This window comes from Canis lupus, chromosome 15 (assembly GCF_011100685.1).
Source record: "Canis lupus familiaris isolate Mischka breed German Shepherd chromosome 15, alternate assembly UU_Cfam_GSD_1.0, whole genome shotgun sequence".
Taxonomy (NCBI): domain Eukaryota; kingdom Metazoa; phylum Chordata; class Mammalia; order Carnivora; family Canidae; genus Canis; species Canis lupus.
The window spans coordinates 22,366,960-22,390,733 of record NC_049236.1 but is presented as its reverse complement, the minus strand read 5'-3'; the positions used below and the strand labels follow the sequence as shown (position 1 = coordinate 22,390,733).

General features: G+C 35.5%; 1 protein-coding gene across 2 annotated transcripts in view; it reads left to right on the top strand.

Moving 5' to 3' along the window:
* The window catches only part of PAWR (pro-apoptotic WT1 regulator), a 101,923-nt gene that overhangs the window by 66,939 nt on the left and 11,210 nt on the right, over nucleotides 1-23,774 (top strand). For both annotated transcript variants that reach the window (XM_038558528.1, XM_038558527.1), the window contains exon 3: nucleotides 8,128-8,162. In XM_038558528.1, coding sequence (XP_038414456.1) covers nucleotides 8,128-8,162 — 35 coding nt within the window. The remainder of the gene's footprint in view (nucleotides 1-8,127; nucleotides 8,163-23,774) is intronic.

Below are 23,774 nucleotides of genomic sequence, written 5' to 3'. Positions count from 1 at the left end.
GCAAAACTGATAAACATTTTGTTCAACTTTAAAGTATCCTTTCTTTTTTTAATGTGTATAATAGTTAACACAAATATCTTACTGATGGAAATCCTCAGTGGTCAAAATTTTTTACTCTTGTAAATAATATTGGAATTAAATCTGTTATAGACTAAACTGGTGTTTTGAATTATTTGGCCAAATTTCCAGTAATAAACTTTTGGGCCAAAAGGGCTTAAGTATTTAAAAAATTTCTGCTTAAGTATTTAAAAAATTTAAGTATTTAAAAAATTTCTGCTACATATTGCCTAAATTTAAGAAAAGTTTTTCAGTTTATATAATCAATGGCATTTTGTGGGAGGGCAGTTATGAGTTTTATGTTTCTTCTGTTTTTTTTTTTTTTTTTAAATATGTTCATTGATTTTCCTCTTAAAACAATTTCAATCTTAATGAAGTTACAGGTACTGTATAGAGAACTTTGGCCCCTAAATTGTTTGAGAATGAGTTGCTAATCTCATGCCCTATTACCCTCAGTATTTTACTATGTATTTCCTTTCTCCTTTTTAAAAAAATTCTGATGAAAGCCAACTTTAATTTTTTACCCTCACTCTTAAAAGGCTGTTTAATAGCTACCAGTTTCCCAATCCTAGCATTGATCACTAGCCCACAAATCTTTTTTTTTTTTTAACCCACAAATCTTAAAAGTAAATACTTCTCATTTACCTAATGTTCAGTTTCAGTATACACCAGTGTAAATACCCTTACTAACTGTTGTATATACAGAGATTTAGTATTCTACAGATCCCATAGGGTTGTGGGATAAAACCAGAAGCCTCCATCTTTTATAGGAACTCTGGCGGTGGAGACCAAGGCAGTTTTGCTGAGGTTAAGCAGGATATACAAATTTGTAAGAGAACCCTCTTGCAACAGATTTATTCAGTTCTCCTAAAAATGGTGGAATTCTCTTAATTTATTCTTTCAGAATCATCAGTTACATAAATGGAATATTAAATTAAACCTAAAGATATGGGCCATAGTTAACTTTATTATTCTGCATGTGATTTTACATATATATTTAAGATATGTAAAAGATTAGGAAATTCTTCACGTTTCTAAATGAAATCCGATTCTAAGAAGCTTCTTACTGAACCCCTAGAAACAGCCATTTGAGAGTAAACCAGCATTGTGTTACATCATCTCAGTGAAACTGTAGGTTTTATTACATGCACCAACAGATCTACGTGGCTAGCTTCTGCAGTCCACTTTTACAGAATTTATATTATACCTGTTATTCCAAATAGCACTGTAAATATTGATGTATAAACTCCATAATAAAATAAAGCGAAGATAAAAGCATTTATCTTACAAGAAACAGAGATATGCTACCACTTACAGTTTTCAAACATTACACTTTAACTTTCATAATTTGACAGTGCATTCATGGAACATTCTGCAGACAACTTATTTTAACAGATATATTAAGGAACACTTAATTTTACAAGCATTACTTATCTTAGCAGTAATTGTGGAGCTGGAGAGCATTGCATCTTCATGTCACACAGCAAGAACCCCCAATACCTACGGTAGAACTTGTAACTCTTTCCAAGGCCACATTCTTGAGGTCTGCAGATGTCAGTCCTTGTATCTCCCTGTGGTTTGGTGATCCCCTGGGTGTCAGGATTTCTTTTGATAGCTTTTTGGAATAGGTTAGTGAAGATAACCTCAAAGAATTTATACGTGGAATCTTTGCCAACCCAGTAAGAATTCAGGACTCTCAGACCCCACAGTGGTGTCTAGCTCTGTCCTCTGCAACAGACTGAAGGCTCTAGGCAAACTTTAGCTGGTTAACATCATGATGGACAGGTTTGCCATAGGTCACACCCTTAGAGACTGGGTGTTTGCGGCCACCACATTGTGCATGAATCCTATATATGATATGATCTTGCTTGGCCTTTTACCCTGGTCTGTGTGCTTTTTTTAGGCCAGGTTGGGCAGGGGCCTCGTGGAGCGCAGAGAGCTGGTGGTACTGCCAGCAGTGCACCCAGAGAAGAAAGTACATTACAGGGGACTGCTTCTTTCTCCGTAGCCCCTGGGTGTACTGCTGGGCGCCCATCATAGCTTACCTTTGGGCTGATGACTGCCACCAGACCGAAAGGAAAGAGCCTCTTTCTCCTTGCTTGGGTATTTTCTGCAGTCTCCTATGTAACCACAACATGGTCCTTAAAAATAAGAAATTAAAAATGACACATTCTTACCATCCAGTACTCAGACCTTGTTTGGGTTTCACTAGTTGTCCCAGTGATGTTCTAAAGTTTAGCAAAAAGATCTCATTCAGCATCACGAGTTGCATTTAGTTGCTGTTATTTCTTTAGTTTCCTTTAATCTGAAGCAGTTCCACAGTGTCTCTCTTTAAATTTCTTAATCTTCCCATTTTAAAAGACTACAGGGAAGTTTATGATATTTCCCTTCTGTTTGGGTTACCTAATATTTACTCTAATTGTATCCACATTATAGATCTTTGTCAGGAATATCGCAGAATTGATGCTATGTTCTTCTCACTGCGATTCCTATTGGGGCACATAATTGTAATTTGTTCTATTGCTGCTGTTGATCATTCTGGTCATGTGATTAAAGTAGTTGTTTCCAGATTCTGCTTTCCCTTTCTTAATAAGTATTTTGTGGAACTGCTGATTCACATGAAATCCTTTAACAGGAAAAATATATATTTTTTTATGTATAAGTGCTTTGAATCCTGTAGATATCTTAATCCCCATCAGACTTACTTACTTACTTACTTTCTTTCTTTCTTTCTTTCTTTCTTTCTTTCTTTCTTTCTTTCTTTCTTTCTTTCTTTCTTTCTTTTATTTATTTATGATAGTCACACACAGAGAGAGAGAGAGGCAGAGACATAGGCAGAGGAAGAAGCAGGCTCCATGCACCAGGAGCCCGACGTGGGATTCGATCCCGGGTCTCCAGGATCGCGCCCTGAGCCAAAGGCAGGCGCCAAACCGCTGCGCCACCCAGGGATCCCCAGGCTTTCTATCTCTATCATCTTCCTGTGCTTATATCTGTATTGACTCGCTGTTACTATCTTCTCTGATGGATTATATCCTGTTAGCATCCATATTAGTTTTCTATTGCTGCTCTAACAAATTACTACAAATTTGTTGTCTTAAAAACAGTACAAATTTATCATCTTAAAGTTTTGTCAATGGGAAGTCCTCCATGGGTCTCATTGGCCAGCATCAAGGACTAAAATCAGAGGCTAAAATCTGGACCAGGTTCGTTATTGGAGGCTCTAGGGACGAACCCATTTACTTGCCTTTTCCAGCTCCTGGTGGCTACCCACGTTCTTTGGCTTATGGCCCTCCTTCCATCAAAGCCTGCACTGGTGGGTTGAGTACTTCCTACATCTTGTCATTCTGACCTTTCTTCTTAGTCATATCTCCCTCTGACCTCCTTCTACCTCTGTCTTACACTCATTTAATGACTCCTGTGACTATATCGGGCCCATCAAATAATGTCCATGTCTGGCTGCTGTGCCTACCTACCTACATCTATTTCTGTGGATACTAATTTATACTGATAACTTCTAATCTAATACTATAGGGTTTTATTGTAGTAGTTGTAACTCCCTTTTATGACATTGAGAAACTTGTTTCCCATTCTCCTGAATGTCTTCTTATTTGTTCCGTCCCCTTATATGTAACCTATCTCCCATTGCCTCCCCTTCCCCATATTTATACCCTCTTCACCACAAGTGGGTTCTGACATCCCATGTTGGCTGTCTTTGCTCATGAACACCCTGCTGACAGTCTTCAGGCTTGGGCATCGCATGCAAGGCTGGCTATAGGATGCCCTCCTTACGTTGCTTGAATTGTGACTCTCCATACTGGATCCCCCCACCACACACACACACACACACACACACACACACACACATATACACACAATCCCTGGGATTCCCTCCCTACACTGCTTAGCCTCTGTCATCCTGCAATAGGCTCCTCTTCCTACTATCCTTGTTCATGTTCAGACTCTGAGACCTCAGGCTGGATTGTTTCTCCATGGAGACCTCTTATCAACCTGATTGGGTTTTCATACCTCCAGGCCAGACTACTACTCAGTATGGACACTCTCTTGATCCTGTTAGGGCTCTGGTATGTCACCCCTGTTCATCTCTTTGCAGAGAGGCTCTCTGCAAGGGCTATGAACTCCGCATGCCATGCTGCTTTTTTTTTTTTTTTTTAAACCTTCTGAGGCTCTAAAACTCTTATGTGCCACCCTCTTGAAAGAATGACCATCACACCCTACCTGGGCCTCTTGATGTCCCTACGTGGGACTCCCTTCCTGACGTTGCCTCAGGACCTGACTTCCCTTCCCACTTTGTAGATACCCTTATTTCTGCTCTGGCCCTGATTTCTCCAGCCAAGCCAAGTCCCCCTGCTATGTGGATGTTCTCTGCAGTTAACTTGGACCCTTTCTCTGTGCCAGGCAGCAATTCATGTAGTGTTCCAGTACTCTGATACTGATTTGGGCCTCTTTATTTCCCTCCCATCTAGCTCTGCCTCACCTAATGGCTTTAGTACTGACTCATTTGGAAAGGAAGAGGAATAATGGGTTTTTCCTTTTTTAATCTTTGTTACTTTAATAAAGTTCTTGTTTAGTTTTTCATTTTCTTAGCTATTTTATCAATGATCCATTACAGATATTTTGTTCTGCATTCATCTTCAACAGCGTATCTTGTTACAGTAAGTGTACCAGTATAGGCACTTGAAGTTAGTCTGGAAGGCCAGTTAGCATGCCATGCCACAATTTTATTGAGGATTATGGCTTCATCACTAATTAGTCTAATCGAATAACCTCAGTATTCTTTTGCTATATTTAGCTGGGCTTGTATTTCTCTGATCTTATTTCACATATGCTTTTATATTTGTTTATACTTTACAAGTTCTAATCTGCCACTGCACCTGTAAAGAAAATGCATGGGATTTCCTTACTGAGTGTTCTAAGCTTGACTGAAGCAGAATGTTTTATTTAAACTTACACAAAACAGCTTGTGCCTTGCCAACATTTTCTAAGCTCACTGTAGGTCTCTCCCCCTCCTGTTAGTAATACAAACCATCCCATTGCAGGGAAGATTATTTCAGGCAAAGTATAATTTTAAATTAGTTGTGTAACAGGCTTTGGGGTTATTGTAAGGTCTAATTACATAGTCTTTGAAACTTTTAAGACCAATGTCAGTCTTAGCACTTACAGTTTTTATACGTAGTTTCAGTGATACTGGTATTTCTCCTACCTCCTGCCCCATTTAGAATGCACTTGTCAACTTTAACAGGTATACTAATTAATGAGTTGCCATCCTTTGCTTGGAAGTCTTTGTTGCCACAGAAATACAGAGGCTTCTAGTTAACAAATCTGAGGTGAAGTTTATATTTGTGTATTTAATGTGTAAAAACATCAAGCATGGGATCCCTGGGTGGCGCAGCGGTTTGGCGCCTGCCTTTGGCCCAGGGCGCGATCCGGGAGACCCGGGATCGAATCCCACATCGGGCTCCCGGTGCATGGAGCCTGCTTCTCCCTCTGCCTGTGTCTCTGCCTCTCTCTCTCTCTCTCTCTCTCTCTCTCTCTCTGTGACTATCATAAATAAATAAATTTAAAAAAATTTTAAAAAAAATAAAATAAAAACATCAAGCTTTTTCCTTCTTAAAATTATAAGGGACTCCTGCTGCCATATAGGATTGATATAGTTTTTTTCCACCTAATATTTCTCATTCAAGAAATGCCCAAGTTCCTCTTTTTGGCAAGAGTTTAGAGATCACTTTAAATTCCATCTTTAATTGACCATTTTGAATGCAGAGGAGCAGCAGACTACCTACCACTCCTCCCAATTTCTTCTGATACTAGTTCTCATATTAATATAGTCTATCCAGTTTGGGGAACGTTCCATTGCTAAGGAATGTCATTTGATTACTAGAATTACTGTGAAATAACCTTTAGCTACAAAATGTGTAATTAAAAGACCCTATTTAAATATATCAATAAAGAATAAGCTTGAGTGTCTTCTGTCTGCTTCAGAATCTTAAATATTGAAATAGTAGTTGTATAGAAATAAGCTTAAATTCTAATTGGTTCCATATCTTGGATATGAACATTGAATGATTTGATCAGAGTTCTAATTCTACAAATTGCACCAAACTAGCAGTATAGAAAATACTGTGTGAAACTTAACTGCGATACATTTTTAAGTGACTAGTTGTTTAAAAAAAAAAAAAGCTGCCAGAAATATGGAAAACTGATATTACACAACTTCTTATTAGTATACTTAACTAGAAATTTGTCTGACACTGACCTTAAGTCTATTAAGTGGGTCAAAGTATAAAATTAGTATAATGCCACTATAGTGCAGTATTACTAAAAACAGCCTTCATCTCACATTTTTGTACTTGTTAAAATTCTGCTTTAAATCTGTATTAATCAAAAAATAAATAAATAAATCTGTATTAATCAAAGTTTTACCACATTCAGGAAAATGCTTCTGTGTTAAGCTTCAGAAGTATTATTTATTGCAGTGTTGTTCATATCATTTCAGTGTATCAGCAACCCACAAATCGGTAAATCCAATAAAGGCTGTTCTCATTTAGCAATTCCGCTTACTCCATTTCAGTAAAAGGCAGTCTGGGCAATCAAGCTGTCCATTTGGTGTCATGTTTTAAAATATTTCAATTATAATCAAACTGAGAGAGAAGTATTGTTTTGAAAACTATGGCATTAGCATTTTTTGACTAGGTTTTATTAAGATGAAACTGCAAAAATTATTTGGGGAGCTGGGGCTATTAAGAGATTGAACAGGGGCAGCCCCAGTGGCCCAGTGGTTTAGCGCCGCCTTCAGCCCAGCGCCTGATCCTGGGAACCCAGGATTGAGTCCCACATTGGGCTCCCTGCAGGGAGCCTGCTTCTCCCTCTGCCTGTGTCTCTGCCTCTGTCTCTCTCTGTGTCTCTGATGAATAAATAAATAAAATCTGAAAAAAAAAAAAAAAAGATTGAACAGGGGTGCCCTGGTGGCTTGGTTGGTTAAGTGTCTGACTCTTGGTTTAGGCTCAGGTCATGATCTGGATGGAGGGATTGAACCCTGCACTGAATCTGCTTGAGAGTCTTTCCCCCTCCCTCTCCAGCTCCCTCTGCTCCTCTTCCTGCTCCCATGTACTTGCTCTCTCTCTGTTCCAAATAAATAAGTAAAATCTTAAAAAAAATTTTTTTTGAACAGAAAAATACCTGGTTGGGACGCCTGGGTGGTTTGGTGGTTGAGCATCTGCCTTTGGTTCAAAACATGATCCTGGTTTGGGGATTGAGTCCCACATTGGGCTCCCTGTAAGGAGCCTGCTTCTCCTCTGCCTGTGTCTCTGCCTCTCTCTCTCTGTGTCTCTCATGACTAAATAAATGAAATCTTAAAAAAAAAAAAAATAAGAATGACTAAGTTAAAAAAAAAGAAAGAACGAAAGAACGAAAGAAAGAAAGAAAGAAAAATAACTGGTTAATCTCAAGATAATAATTTCCCTACCCCAGTGGTTAATGTTAACTTTCAGCCACTTCCTTTTGGTTAGCATACAATCAACATGAACAGTACTTTCTTTTAATTTTTAGCTGTCTTTGAAAATAAGCATTAATCATTATACGTATGTGGTGAATCTTTTTTAAATTGAATGCATAAAACAGAAGGGAAATCCATGTGTGTGTATATATACATATATATACAAATACACACGTATATATTTGATTTTAATTGTTTTTGAATGCTCATTGGCTTCCATTAAGCCAATTGATTGATGAATGATGCTTCCTTTGTCAGTTTTGTTTTAAAAGTCATCTAAATTAAAAATTTAAAGATCTGCCTCTCTCTCTTTCTCTCTGCATCTCTATGAATAAATAAAATATTAAAAAAAATTTAAAGAAGTGTTTGGTTTTGTCTGAAAAATCAGATGTAGAGTCTTGTTTTGTTTTGCCAGCATTGTGAATTTTTTTTTAAAGCAACACTTGTGCCAAATTAATTTCTTTCAAAATTAGACATTTTTAACGGTTTTATGTTAATATCTGGAATTATGTTCTTGCATACTCACCCAAACTGATGTCATTATTTTTGCTTTACAGGAATCATCTAGAACAGTTTCAGGCAGATATAAAAGGTGAGAATCCTTAAGTTTTAACTTACAACATATTGTAGACGTGACTGTAATGTCTGTCTGACTGTGGCTTAACTAACTAGAACTGTTTGAAACAGCTTGTTGAAAATTAAGAAACCTTAATGTTGTGCTGTTAAGAAGAATTACATTGTAGGCAGGAACATGGTAACGTCTGTCTGATTCATGACTTTGACGTACCCTGCTGTCTCTGAAAACTGCATACTGTGAATTTGTATGGAACTGGTGAAATTAGCAAAATAAAAACTGAGAATCATTTTCCTTTGTGTATTTGAACTTTGAAATACAAGAATACTACCTTTATTAGCTTGGGATGCCATAACAAAACACGGTAGACAGGATAGACTAAATAGAAACTACTTTTCTGACAATTGTGGAACCTGAAAGTCCTGAATCAGAGAGCCAGCAAGGTCAGGTTCTGGTGAGGGCCATCTTCTAGGTTGCGGACTAAGAACTTCTTACACCGTCCTTAACCCTGGTGTGGAAGAGCCAAGGAGCTTTCTCAGATCTCTCTTATCTGCGTACTGATTCCATCCATGAGGACTCTACCTTTGTGACTTAAGCACCTCTGAAAGACCTCTGGAAGGCCCCACCTCCTAATATTATCATACTGAACACAAGGATTTCAACATAGGAATTTTGGGGGAATGTAAAACATTCAGACCATACCAAGTCTTCTACACAATGAGTAATGCTTTTACCAGAAAATGTGTTTGAGTGTGTATTTACATATATAGGAAGAAAATCAGAATTAAATATGTGAAGTTGTTTAATGGAGATGCTTGGGCTATTAGCTTCCTCTTTCCCGGTTGTTATCATAAGGTTGCAGAAGATGTTGGTCATACGTGTGCTAATAATTATAGAATAATGGTAAACATTATCAAGCGCTTATCATGTCCAACATGCTTTACATGGAGATAGCTCATTCGATTCTCAACAGGTATCTTAAAAGAGAGGTACAGAAGGTACAATGTTTACTTTCATTTTGTAGATGAGAGAAGTGGGGTTTAAGAGGTAAAATAATTTTATGAGGATACAAGCTTGGCCAACAGTAAGTCTAGATTGGAACTCAGACAGCCTGATTCCAGAACACACATGCTTGCTTGCTGCACCATCTACCTAAGTTTACATATATAAAACCTTTAATTTTCTCTATTTGTATGTTAACATTTGAAGTATTTGGTTGAAAATTGGTTATTATATTCCATCTAAAACAAAACATTGATTCAGAGGACCTCCAATTTCCATACTATTACATATAAATAAAACTAAAATTTTAAGTTTTACTATTGGCTGTAATATCTACTAGTGGTAGCAAGAGGTAAAAAGTCCAAAATAGTAGAGTAGGAAAGTCTGAAACTGTCTCAGGTGAACCTAGTATGTTTGCTGCTACTTCTTCAGTTTTAATTTCTGAGTAATTTTAATTTAGGTATAATGAAACCTGTGAATCTTTTAAGCATCTGACATTTATACATTGCTTAATAATTTTTACTTAACATGAATAGCTTAAACTGGAAAGAATCTTGTTTCTTTTGCCAGAAATTACTGCCAGTAAAATAGCTTTGATTTGGCTTATTTTCAGGCCACATTCTCAAACCAAAAAATTTTTTATCACTAGTTTTTGGTTTAGGGATAAAGATAAAACTTAAGTAACTTAATAAATGTATAAATACTTACTTGTTAAATAGTAAACCTTGAATTATAATTGACACTATTCAGATTACTGTTCTTTAAGTAGAATCAACAGGAGAATAATTTTCTTATAGATAGTCATCAAAAGGTTCATTAACATATCACTGTGTGAAGAAGATTGGTTTTCCATCATGTATGTTTTTATTTTTAAGCTTTCAGACCATTATTTTACTTAGGACCAGTTCCTCTGCTGGTACTTTTTAATTTTCATGACCTAGAGCATGTTTTGTTACTTTTCAATTTTCAAAGATTTAGCCCTGTTTAATACTGTTATAAAACAAAAATTTTTAAAGCTTCTAGTCATTATTCACTCTGACTTCCAGCAATTCGTTTCTGCATGCAGAAACTCAAACTGCATGCAGTTTGGATACTGTCTAAAAAGGAAAAAAATACTAAAACAACATAAAACCTAGAATCTGTATTTAAAATTATCAATTCCTTATCTAGAGGAATTTGTTAAATCATACATCAACAATTCATTACTTTCATTAATTTCTCAAGTTGTAGCAATGACTAGAGAATAGATGTTCTTGCAAAGGGTGTCTGCTGACTAATGGGCATTTTACAAAAAGGAAGAATGGCTTAAGAATAGAAATTTGTCCTCATCTGTTAGAAAATGTTTTCAGTGCACCAGATAGCTTATGTTATACTGTATACACCTTTTTTTTTAAGGTGTATGACAAATAGCTGGACAAATCCTTAAAAAGTCATTAGAGGATATAATGACAAGATTAGTTTGTATATGTGCTGTTATAATTAAATATATTTTTTCTTACAAATATCAAGAATGCACTTTTTCAGTATTGAGTCTGTTAAACACTATAGTTAGGCTGTATTTTATTCATCAACTCTTGTTTATGTAGAGCATCTTTTATATATTGACTACTTTCCTTTTTAAAATGTATTTAGAAACTATTTGGAGGTGAGAGGATCATGAAATCTCTGAGACTCAAGGTTTAGAAAAGATGGATCAGTATGTTTTTGTAGGTTTTTTTTTCCAATATGTGATTTAAAAAAAAAAAAAAGATTTTATTTATTTATTTATGAGAGACACAGAGAATGGGGCAGAGACACAGGCAGAGGGAGAAGCAGGCTCCATGCAGGGAGCCCGATGGGGACTTGATCCCGGGTCTCCAGGATCACATCCTGAGCCAAAGGCAGATGCTCAACTGCTGAGCCACCCAGGCATCCCGTGATTTTTCTTAATATGTTTACTTGGTTAAGTTTATAGTCCAATAGTTAAAGTTTTTTTAAAGGACAAGACAGGTTATTAGCTTGTAGATACCCTGCTTGATGTGATATCTAAATAAAACTGTCATACACCTTAAAAAAAAAAAAAAAGGGCAAGACAGTTCTAAGTGACTTGCAAAGGGCAGGATTAACCAGGGTGTATAATTTACCATTTTTATTTAAGCGTATAATCAACCATCAGGAATGGTTCTGAATAAAAAATATGGGAAGCACGTTAAGACAAATATCATTCTCACATAGTAATTAACTGGTCCCTTTGTTTTCACAAATATATTTAGTGCAGTATTATTTTATTAAGTGTGCAAAGTCATAAGTGTTCTAAGTCCCCTTCCCCTCTAGTAACCTTACATGGGATATATTTATGTAGCCTTTAATAGTATGCAAAGCACCTTGATATACGTTACCCAACAAATAGGTTGGGGGGCAGACATCATCTTTTCAAAGTGAGGAAAAAGGCTTTACTTTGTGAACCCTTTGGTATACCACGTTCCCTTAGAGCAGAAATTAGTTAAGTTACAAGAGAAGAAATATTTTTATTTTTTATTTTAAAGATTTATTTTTTATTAGGGTGGGGGTGTGCACATGCTGCAGGGGTGGGGAGGAGCAGAGGGAGAGAGAGAGAAGCAGATTCCCCGCTGAGCTGGTCGCGAGGCTTGATCTCATGGTCAGTGAGAGGTCAGTGAGAGCATGACGGGAGCTGAAGTCAAGAGTCCAGTGCTTAACCGACTGAGCCACCACAGGTCTTGCTTTTATAAAGTATGTGAACACATCATAATATGAACATTAGAAAGAATAAGCATTATCTTAGCTAAAACGTAGGTGCAAAATCCTATTTCAGACCGTAGTGTTTCATGTTATTATTGTACTTCTTTCTATAGCTATAACGCATGTACCTTTTTCAGGACTTTTCTTTCCTTACAATTTTTTTCAATTACTGAAAACGATTACTAAAAAATTGTTCTCTTCTTTTTAAAAGCAATCCTCACTACTGAAGATTTGAATTGGAAAAGCCTACTCACAAACTTGCCATCCAAGTCAGTCATTATTAACCTTATTTCTATTTTTTTGCTTCCATTTTATTTTTTAGGCTTCTTATTTGCGTGATTGTGAGCATATTGGATTTTGCATTCTGTTTTGCTTCTTAATGTAACATGAGTATCTTTAACTTTTAAGTTTTGGTAAGTTTTAAGTTTTAAGGCTGGTATCAGCGGAGCAGTCTCTGCTCTTCTCCCTTCCAATGAAGTACAGTATAAACCTACCAGAGGCACTCATTATAACTGCATTGGAGGCCCATAATTTCTTTATTTTTTATTTTTAAAATTGGTATTTATTTAAGTAATCTCTACACCCAACACGGGCCTGAGATCAAGAGTTGCATGCTATTCTGACTGCACCAGCCAGGTACCCACCCCCATTCTTTATTTGGATAAAACATGAATACAGTTCTTTTCCTTAAGACCCATTATCTGCTTCCAGTCAGTTCTGCTATAATACATGTTTTTGGAAACTTGAATTTGTCCCAGTTGATACATTAGGAAACAGTTTGACCATAACACATGTTTTATGTTTGCTTATGCATAATTTTGTTCATCAGAAACACTAGGTAAACACAGAAAACTGCACCCAGCTCAACTGAACTATGTAGGAAGACACAAAACACACACCGCAAACATCTACCAGCTGACCTCAGTAGGAGCCACAGCTATTCATTCACATGTGGAATCACAACTTCCCATCTGATTTCAGATAACTCTGCTTTTTACACTTCACTTCATGTGGTAAAGAAAAGAGGGATCACTTTTAAAAGATACTATATCTTAGATTATTTCTGTCTCAGATCTGTTTTTTTGAGCTACCATACAGAGGAGTTCAAACCCTTAGTTGTCACTTGATTCTTAGGCTCTTTCATAGGAAATTGAATAGAACCTATTTAAATTTAGGAAGTGAAGAAACAATTTTCATGCAGAGATACAAGATGTCGCAACTTTTTTCTAAATGGGACCGTCTTTATAACCATTGTTTTAAAACCAGTAGTTCTTGTTTGATTGTACATGTGTTTTGAGAACCACTGAGTCACCAGAAATTTCTTTGATTTATTGGTTAGGGATCAAACCAAAACAATCATCCATATTCTTTAATTGCAGACTAAAGACCAAATGAATCTTCCAGTAGCTGAAGAGAAACCAGTCTTCTTGGACTATGTGTGTTTTCTAAGGAAATCTATTCCTTCTCAAGATGCCTTATTTTTATATTAATATATTCTGTATTTTACCGAATGCTGTAAGACATACAATAGCTATATGTTCTAGCTGTGCTTAATGGGTATTACAAATGAACACGAATGTCAAAAAATGGTAATTTAAAAGTAATTGAGATACTAGTATATTTTGTGGACCTAATTGTTCCCTCGTGGATCTGAATTTTTATCCATGTCGTAAATATTATTAGCTAAGATTTATATATTTATTATGTACCATACGCTGTTCAGAGTACTTTCCATATACATTAATTCAGTCAGTTCTCCCAGTAGTCTTATGAGGGAGATGTTTTATTATCCCCATTTTATAAATGAGTAAACTGAGGCATATAATGACTTGTGTGAGATCAAAGAGATCGGTTGGTTTTATCAACATAGGTTGCTTTACCTCAGGGTAATATTATTTGCCTAGTATGGGTACAATGCAGAGCGTTTGGTCAGAGTTTGATTTAGCTTATTTTGACTCCCAACAAACTGGAAGGTACCAATAACCGGATATTTCTGTTTAACATGGTTTTTTTTGCAAAATAACTTCAACTTATGTAGCTTTGGATGTCATAGAGTCTACTCAGTGTTCTAGCTACAGTATAGGAAAATAACTTTTGTTCCTATATTCTTCAGATCCAGCAAGATCTTAAGTTATCCTTATAATCATGAAAGAGAAATTATGTAATAATATTTGGTATAATATTATTTTTAAGTGCATTTTAAGTATTATATTTCCTTGGAAACTAAGCACTAATCTGAATTTGCTATTCCATATTTAATCTCTATTTTTAAGAGTTTTGAGATGTAGTTCAACTATCATAAAGTTTATCCTTTGAAAGTGTACAATTCTGTGGTCGATTGTACTTACCCAGTGTTGCATAACTGTTACCACTATCTAGTTCTAAAGCTTCTCCTCCCCAGTTTTTTTCCAAAAAGGGGGAAGCTCCATGCCTATTAAATAGTTTGCCAATCTCCATTTTTCCCTTCAGCCTTAGCAACTGGTACTCTGCTTTGTGTTTTTAGAGATTTGCATATGCTGGATAATGCATATGAATGAAATTATACAATATGTGGCCTTTTGGTCTGGCTTCTTTCATTTTGCATAACATCTATAAGGTTTATCTGTGTTACATAGTCTGCCTGGATAATACCACATTTTGTTTAACCATTCATCAGTTGATGGACATTTGAGGTGTTTCCATGTTTTGGTTCACATGAATTATATTAAGATATGTAATATATAGTGTGCTGTGAATATTCCTGTGTAAATTTTTGTGGTTCCATTTATTCATAATACACAGAAATATTTCTCTTTTTTAAAGATTTTATTTATTTATTCATGAGAGACGTAGAGAGAGGGAGACACACAAGCAGAGGGAGAAGCAGGCTCCTTGCAGGGAGCCCAATGTGGGACACCTTGAGCTGAAGGCAGACACTCAACCTCTGAGCCACCCAGGCGTCCCTCTTAATACACAGAACATTTTCATATTGCTTAGTTGAAGATTTTTCTTAAAAAATAAAATAGATGTTTTATGTCAAATATGTGTTGAATAATTCTGAGGTGCAAGGTGTACTATGCTTGGCTGTTTGGGAGACACGTGTTAAGATAATAATGAAAAGTGTATAATTTTAGCTCTTCTTACCTAGTGCAGTGACTTACATCTAGAAGCATGTTCTCTGGGCTTGTTTTGTCTATACCTCGGGTAGTGAAATTTAGCAACCAGGTACATTTGATGAGATAACTGTTATATTTGATCTTTTTAGGATAATTCACTATATGTAATACACCAGAAGTGAGTGTGTATGATAGATAGCCCTTAACAGGGAAAACTTAAATTTCTAATAATGAGGTAAGTTATAAGCCAAACTTATTAATATAGTATAAATAGTTATAATGCAGACATTAAACTGATGCTTTAGAAAACCATGAATTATATAGGATAATTATTACCTATTTATGTTAAATCGAGAGAGGGAGGGTATATTATAAAGAGAATGATGCAAAATGAAGTATCATAATATATATCAAGTGTTCATAACTTGAAATCTACTAAAATTCTATGTAATAGAATATAATATTTGCTTATAAACAAATATTTATCTTTTTGTCAGACTTTCAAAGGGAGCCATGATCCAAAAAAGTTAAAAACTATTATATTGTAAAATGTATCGACAGTTATCTCTGGGTTGGTGGGATTACTGGAGATAAATTAATTATATTTTTTGTTTCCCATAGTTAATATCTATCGACTTGAGTAGCGTCTGAGTTTTTTATTTTGATCTTTAGTTGTTGTTGTTGTGTGTGTGTGTGTGTGTGTGTGTGTGTGTAAAGGAAGAAGAAAGAAGATGTACAGAGTAAGGGGCTGTTTTGAGGAGTGGGAGTAACAGAGTAAGATAGCAAAATATGTTAAAAATATGAAGGCCAGTCATGTACTTGCTGATTATTTAGGGATTTCATAGTTTATCCAGTACTGCTAAATATTTGATATCCATTCTAAAAGTAGGATTTTATTCATGACTCTTGTATTTCTTCTAATTGCTAAGCCTTAAAATACCTATTTTAGTGGAAAATTCCTCTAGCTGTAATCTTATAATGCTGTGCCAATCTTGTTCTCATGATAGTTTTAGAATAACAATGTTTTATTCCCCATCATAACACCTCTTGTCTTTCCACAAGAAGATGCTAAAAAATTCCCAGGGGGGGAAACTTTCAGTAAATGGAAGTATTTATCTTTGATGACACTTTATTCTTTTCCCTTTTCTGGACATTATAGTTAATATTTTTATAGCTAAGGACAGAGGGGATTCTTTTTGGAATTCTATTAGAGACTTGTGTTAACATTCCTAAGTAGAATATTACAAACTTTTTGAAGTTGATGAAACAAGTGTTATTAAAAAAAAAATTCATTTACTTGAGAAAGAGAGAGGATGAGAGAGAGAGAGAGAGTGCATGAGCAGGAGGAGGGCTACAGGGAGAAGCAGACTCTCCACTGAGCAGGGATCCTGATGTGGGACTTGATCCCAGGACCCTGGGATCATGACCTGAGCTGAAGGCGGGTGCTTATTAGCCAACTAAGCCACACTCAGTTGCCTCTGAAACAACCTTTTTTTGTTCTATGTATTTTGCACTGTACATATATGTCCCCCCAAATAGGTTGAAAACATTTGTTTTTAAAATAGAGCTAAATTTGCTAGAAGATCAAATAACAGTTATTCACAATTTTAATAGTATTCCTTATAAACCTCATATATAATGGGGATAAAGCACTAATTTTTTTAGTAATAATTATTCCTTGTTTTGAATTTGTATAATAATTTCATTTATGTAATGACAAGCCTAATATGAAGGATTTCAGAAATTGTCAATGGGTTAAATTTTCTAAAATTACAGTCTTAAGCTTGTGCATCAAACAAATACAGAGCTGTTAGGGGATATTCATGTTTCTAGATTTTTGTGTTTATGGTTGTCAGCATTGTAATTTCTACATGAGTAATATTGATGCAGGTAATTGAATTTTTTAAGAGAAAAGCTTTTTAAAATGATTCTGATGACCTTCTATAATATGATACTGCTTCAGTGATACCTTACTCTCTTGATTTCCTTTCTATCACTTTGCTGTTATTTCTGTCTTATTTGTAGTTCTTCCTTTCCTGTACTTGTCTTTTATGTGTTGGTTTACTCAGTTCTGTCTTCAGCTTTATTCTCTTTTTGTTTTCTGTGTTTGTGCCAGAAATTTTCTTTACTACTATGACTTCTTTCACTACCTGTATATATACCAGTGAATCCCAAGTCATCATTAACTCTATACCTGTCTAACCAACAACCTTTAAATATGTACTTACAAATATCTCAGAAATATCTGAAACTCAGCATGTTCAAAAGTAAACTTGTGAAACATGGTGGATTTCAGTAGTTGGAATCAAAGTCCACTTTTGGTCAAGCCAGAAATCTGGACATTGTTTATGACACTCCCCCCTACCCATCTACATTCAGTCATTTATCAAGTCTTACTGACTTTGTATCTTCAATGCCAACACATCAATCTAGGACATCATCATCTCTTACACAGATTATTATGATATGCTTATTTTGGAGTGTTAAGTGAAAAGTTTTAAAATTTTATTTTATTTTAAGATTTTATTTATTTATTAATGAGAGACACAGAGAGAGGCAGAGACAGAGGCAGAGGGAGAAGCAGGCTCCATGCAGGGAGCCCAATGTGGGACTTGATCCTGGGACCCTGGGGTTATGCTCTGGGCTGAAGGCAGACCTCAACCGCTGAGCCACTCAGTGTCCCTTAAATCTGATTTTAAATATTCTCTAGCGGGATGCCTGGGTAGCTCAGCGGTTAAGCTTCTGCCTTCAGCCTGGCACGTGATCCTGCAATCCTGGGATCGAGTCCCATGTCAGGTTCTCTGCGTGGAGCCTGCTTCTCCCTCTGCCCATGTCTCTGCCTCTATCTCTTTCTCTCATGAATAAATAAATAAAATCTTTAAATAAATAAATATTCTCTAGCATGCGTAGTGCTACTATTCAAAGTGTGGTCCTTGAGCTGTTGGTTACCAACCCTTGACAAGATAAGAACAGAACTTGAGAGTAAAAACACTTAGAAGCTTGAATTGCATTTTAATATTGTCATCATCACTCCCAACTGCATGATCAGTAGACTCCTTTCTGAATAGGAAATTAACGAGTGTAAGTGCCATGATTGTTTAATTTCAAATTTTAAATTCACATTTTTTAGAGCTGTTTAAAATTAATAGCAAAATTAAGGGGAAGGTACCAAGATTTCCAGTATATCCCTTGCCTCCTCTCACACATAGCCTCATGCATCATCAGTTTTCCCCAACAGAAAGGCATTGTTAAAATCGATAAACTTCGGGATCCCTGGGTGGCGCAGCGGTTTAGTGCCTGCCTTTGGCCCAGGGCGCGATCCTGGAGACCCAGGATCGAATCCCACATCGGGCTCCCGGTGCATGGAGCCTGCTTCTCCCTCTGCCTGTGTCTTTGCTCTCTCTCTCTCTCTCTCTGTTACTAACATAAATAAATTTAATTAAAAAAAAATCGATAAACTTCCATATCACATCATAATCACGCAAAGTGCATAGTTTACACTATGGTTCACTCTTAGTGTTGTACATGCTATAGGTTTGGACAAATGAATAACAAATATTCATCATTATGATATGCAGAGTATGTTTCCTGCTCTGAAAACCATCTGTACCTCCCACCTATTTATCCTTCCCCGAATTATCTCTCCCCCCTGCTTCCTGGAAATGAGTGATCTTTACTTTCTCCATAGTTTTGTCTTTTCCACAGTGTCATATAATTGAAATCCTACAGTATATAGCCTTCTCATATCGGCTTCTTACACTTAGTAATATGCCTTTAAGTTTCTTTTTAGCACCGAATAATATTCTATTATCTGGATATGTCACAGTTTATTTGGCCACTCATCTAGGAAAGGATATTGTGATTGCTTTTAACTTTTGGCAGTTAGGAATAAAGCTGCTGTAAACTTTCCAGTGCAGGTTTTTGTGTAGACATAAGTTTTCAGTTACTTCAGGTAAATACCAAGAAGCATGATTGATGGATCATATGGTTAAAAGTATTATTTAGTTTTATAAGAAGCTACCGAACTGTCTTCCAGAGTGTCTGTACCATTTTACATTCCCACCAGCAGTGAATGAGAGTTCTTGTTGTTCTAGTGCTCAACGATATTTGGGGATTGTCACTGTTTTGGATTTTAGCCATTCTCATGGGTGTGCATTGTTTTAATTTGCATTTCCCTGATGACATAATATGGAACATCTCTTCATATGCTTATTTGCCTTCTGTGTATCTTCTTTGACAAGGTATCTGTTAAGATCTTTGGCCTTTTTTTTTTAATAGAGTTGTTTGTTTATTGTTGAGTTTTAAGAGTTCTTTGTACATTTTGTATTGTAGTTCTTTGTCAGGTGTGTATTTTATAAGTATTTTCTTTCAGTGTGGCTTATGTTCCTATTTTCTTAACATTGTCCTTTACAGAGTAGGAATTTTTAATTTTAATGAAGTCCAACTGTCTATTATTTCTTTCATGGATTATGCCTTTGCCATTGAATCTAAAAAGTAATTGTCAAAACCAGAATTTCCTAGTTTTTCTCCTATGTTAATTATCTTCTAGGAGTTTTACAGTTTTGCATTTTGCATTTAGGTCTGTGATCTGTTTTGAGTTAATTTTGTGTAGGATATAAGGTCTTTGTTTTAATTTTTCATATTTGCATGTGGGTGTTCAGCTGTCCTAGCACCATTTGTTGAAAAGACTATCTTTTATCTTTGTTCCATCGTATTACGTTTGCTTCTTCGTCAAAGGTCAGTTGTGGGGATATTTGTGGGTTATTTATATGAGTTTATTTCTGGGCTCTCTATCGATTCTATTGCCCTGTATTCCTTCTGCACTACTACATTGTCTTAATTACTGTGGCTTTATAGTATAGTCTTCCAGCTTTGTTCCAGCTGCATATTATTCAGTCATTAAAAAGAATGAAATCCTGCCATTTGCAACAGCATGGATAGAGCCAGAAGGTATAACACTAATCGAAGTCAGTCAAAGAAAGACAAATAGCATATGATCTCACTAATATGTGGAATTTAAGAAAGAAATAAATTAGCAAAGGAAATAAAAGAGACAAACCAAGAAACAAACTCTTAATTAGAAAGAAAAAACTGATGGATACCAAAGGCAGTTGGGTTGGGAGATGGGTGAAATAGAGGATAGGGTTTAAAAAGTACACTTATGATGATGATTAAACACACACACACACAAAATGTTCAAAAAAGTCAACGTAATCCATCACATCAACAGGCTAAAGAAGAAAAATCAAATGATCATACAAATAGATGTAGAAAAAAAATATGGCAAAATCCAACACCTACTCATGAAGAAAATTCTAAGACAAACACAAAAGGGAATTTCCTCACCTTGATAAAGAATACCTACAAGAAACCTACATTACATTAAATGGTGAGACACTTGAAGCTACCTTGCTAGGACCAGGAACAAGGGTAGAATGTCTCCTCTCAGAACTCATTTGCAACATCTTAGAGGAAGTCTCAGCTAATGTAACAAAACAAGAAAAGGAAAAAGGTATACAGATTGGGAAGACAAAAATAAAACTATTTGTTCAATGATGACATCATTGTCTATGCAGAAAATCCAAAATAATCAACAAAAAATTCTTGCAACTAACAAACAATTACAAGTTATAGCAAGGTTGCAGGATACAAGTTTAAAACACAAAAGTCAATCAATCACTGTCCTATATACTAGCAATAAACAACTGGAATTTGAAATTCAAAACACAATATTTACATTAAGCTCCCCCCAAAACAAAATATTTAGGTATAAATATAGTAAGAAAGTACTGCATCTATATGAGGAAAACTACAAAATTCTAAAGAAAGATATCAAAAAAGAACTAAATAAATGGAGATATTCTCAGCTAATGAATAGGAAGACTGAGTATTAGCAAAGCATCAATTCTTCTCAACTTGATCTGTAGTCAATGCAAGCCCAACCAAAATCTCAGCAAGTTATTTTGTATTAACAAATTAATGCTAAAGTTTACACGGATAGGCAAAAAAACAAAAACAAAAAACCCGAATGAGAATAGCTAACACAATATAGGTTGTGTGTGTGTGTGTGTGTGTGTGTGTGTGTGTGTGTATGTATATCACCTCTTCTTTATCCATTCATCTATTGATGGACACTTGGGTTGCTTCCATAGTTTGGCTATTGTAAAAAGCTGTAATAAATATAGGGGTGCATGTATCCCTTTGAATTAGTGTTTTCATAGTTTTTGGTTAAATACTCAGCAGTGTGATTTGTAGGTCATAGGGTAGTTCTAGTTTTAATTTTTTGAGGAACCTCCATACTGTTTTCCCACAATGGTTGTGCCAATTTGTATTTTTACCAATAGTACAAGAGGATCCTTTTTATCCACATCCTTGTCAACACTTGTTTCTTGTGTTTTTGATTTTAGCCATTCTGTGAGTCGTGAGGTGATATTATGTTGTAGTTTGATGTGCATTTCTCTGATAATGACTGATGTTGAGAATTCTTTATGTGCCTATTGACTATCTGTATGTTTTCTTTGGAGAAATATCTGTTTATGTCTTCTACCCATTTTTTAATTGGATTATTTGTTTTTGGGATATTGAGTTGTATCAGTTCTTTCGGATACTAACCCTTTATCAGATTTGTCATTTGCAGATATCTTCTCTCATTCAGTAGATTGCCCTTTAGTTCAATTGTTTCCTTTGCTGTGTAGAAACTTTATTTTTTGCCATCCCAATAATCTATTTTTGCTTTTATTTCCTTCGCCTAGGAGACATATCTAGAAAAATGTTGTTATGGCCCTGAGAGATTACTGCCTGTACTCTCTTCAAGGATTTTTATGGTTTCAGGTCTTACATTTAGGTATTCAATCCACTTTGAGTTTATTTTTGTGTATGATGAAAGAAACTGGTCCAGTTTCATTCTTCTGCCTATTGCTGTCCAGTTGTCCCAGCACCATTTGTTGAAGAGACCTTTTCCCATTGTATATTCTTTCCCTCTTTGTCAAAGATTAATTCACTGTATAATTGTAGGTTTATTTCCTGGTTTTCTATTTCATTTATCTGTGCATTTATTTCTATATGTCAGTACCATACTGTTTAATTACCACTGTTTTGTAATACAACTTGAGATCTGGAATTGTTATACTTCCAGTTTAGTTTTTCTTTTTCAAGATTGCTTTGGCTATTTGAGGTCTTTTGTGATTCCATACAAATTTCAGGGTTGTTTGTTCTAGTTCTGTGAAAAAATCTGTTGATATTTTGGTAAAGATTGCATTTAAATGTGTAGATTGCTCTGGGTAGTATAGACATTTTAACAATATTTGTTCTTCCAATCCATGAGCATGGAATATTTTTCCATTTCTTTGTTCATCTTGAATTTCTTTCATCAGTGCTTTATACTTTTCAGAGTATAGATCTTTTACCTCTTTGGTTAAGTTTATTCCTGGATATTTTGTTGCTTATGGTATAGTTTTTGTAAATGGGATTGTTTTCTTAATTTCACTTCCTACTGTTTTATTATTAATGTATAGGAATGCAACAGATTTCTTTATATCTATTTTGTATCCTGCTGCTTTGCTGAATTCATCTATCAGTTCTAGTAGTCTTTTGATAGATTCTTTAGGGTTTTCTGTATATAGTATCATATCATCTGCAAATAGAGTTTTACTTTTTCGTTATCAATTTGGATGCCTTTTATATCATTATACTGTCTGATTGCTGTGACTAAAACCACCAGTACTATGTTGAATAAAAGCGGTGAGAGTGGGCATTCTGTCTTGCAAGCTGGTGCAGCCACTCTGGAAAACAGTATGGAGGTTCTTCAAAAAGTTAAAAATAGAACTGCCCTATGAGCCAGCAGTTGCACTATTAGGTATTTACTCAAAGGATACAACAACACAGATTTGAAGGGATATATGCACCCTGATGTTTATAGCAGCAGTATCAACACTAGGCAAACTATGTTTCCATAGTTTGAATGGATACAGATGATCTGGATATTACTCAGCCATCAAAAAGAATGAAATCTTGCCATTTGCAATAATGTGGATGGAGCCAGAGTATATTATGCTAAGCAAAATAAGTCAGAGAAAGACAAATAACCCTATGATTTCACTCATATGTGAAATTTAAGAAACAAAATAGGTGAACATATGGGAAGGGGGAAAAGCAAGGAGAGGGAAACAAGCCTTAAGAGACTCAACGATAGGGGATAAACAGGGTTAATGGAGGGAGGTGGGTTGGGGATGGGCTAAATGGGTGATGGGTGTAAAGAGGGCACATGTTATGATGAGCACTAGATGTTGTATGTAAGTGATGAATCACTGAATTCTACTCCTGAAACCAATATTGTACTGTATGTTAACTAACTAGAATTTAAATAAAAACATTAAAAAACTTACTGACATAGTTATATAAAATTTAAAAAAGAGGTTTCAATATGGTGTAACATAACTTTTATATGCACTGGGAAACCAGAAAAAAATCATTTGATCCTCTTTTGCGAGACTTGCTTCATTGTGGTGGTCTGGAACCAAACCCAAAGTATCTCTGAGGAATGCCTGTACTGAGTTCAATTTTTAGCCATAATTGATGGGGAAGTGCTAAAACCACAGTGGGTTGTTTAAGTGGCATTTATAAGTATTACATAAATACATTCACAACCACAAATGCATTTTGAAAGAAGAAATATTACAGTTAAGAAGCTGACAGAAGCAGATCTCCAGGATTTCATATGTAACCATTAGGGCTTTTTTCGTTTCTTTTTAAGTCTCGTTTCATGTTGCTAACATTGAAAACAACTACATACAAA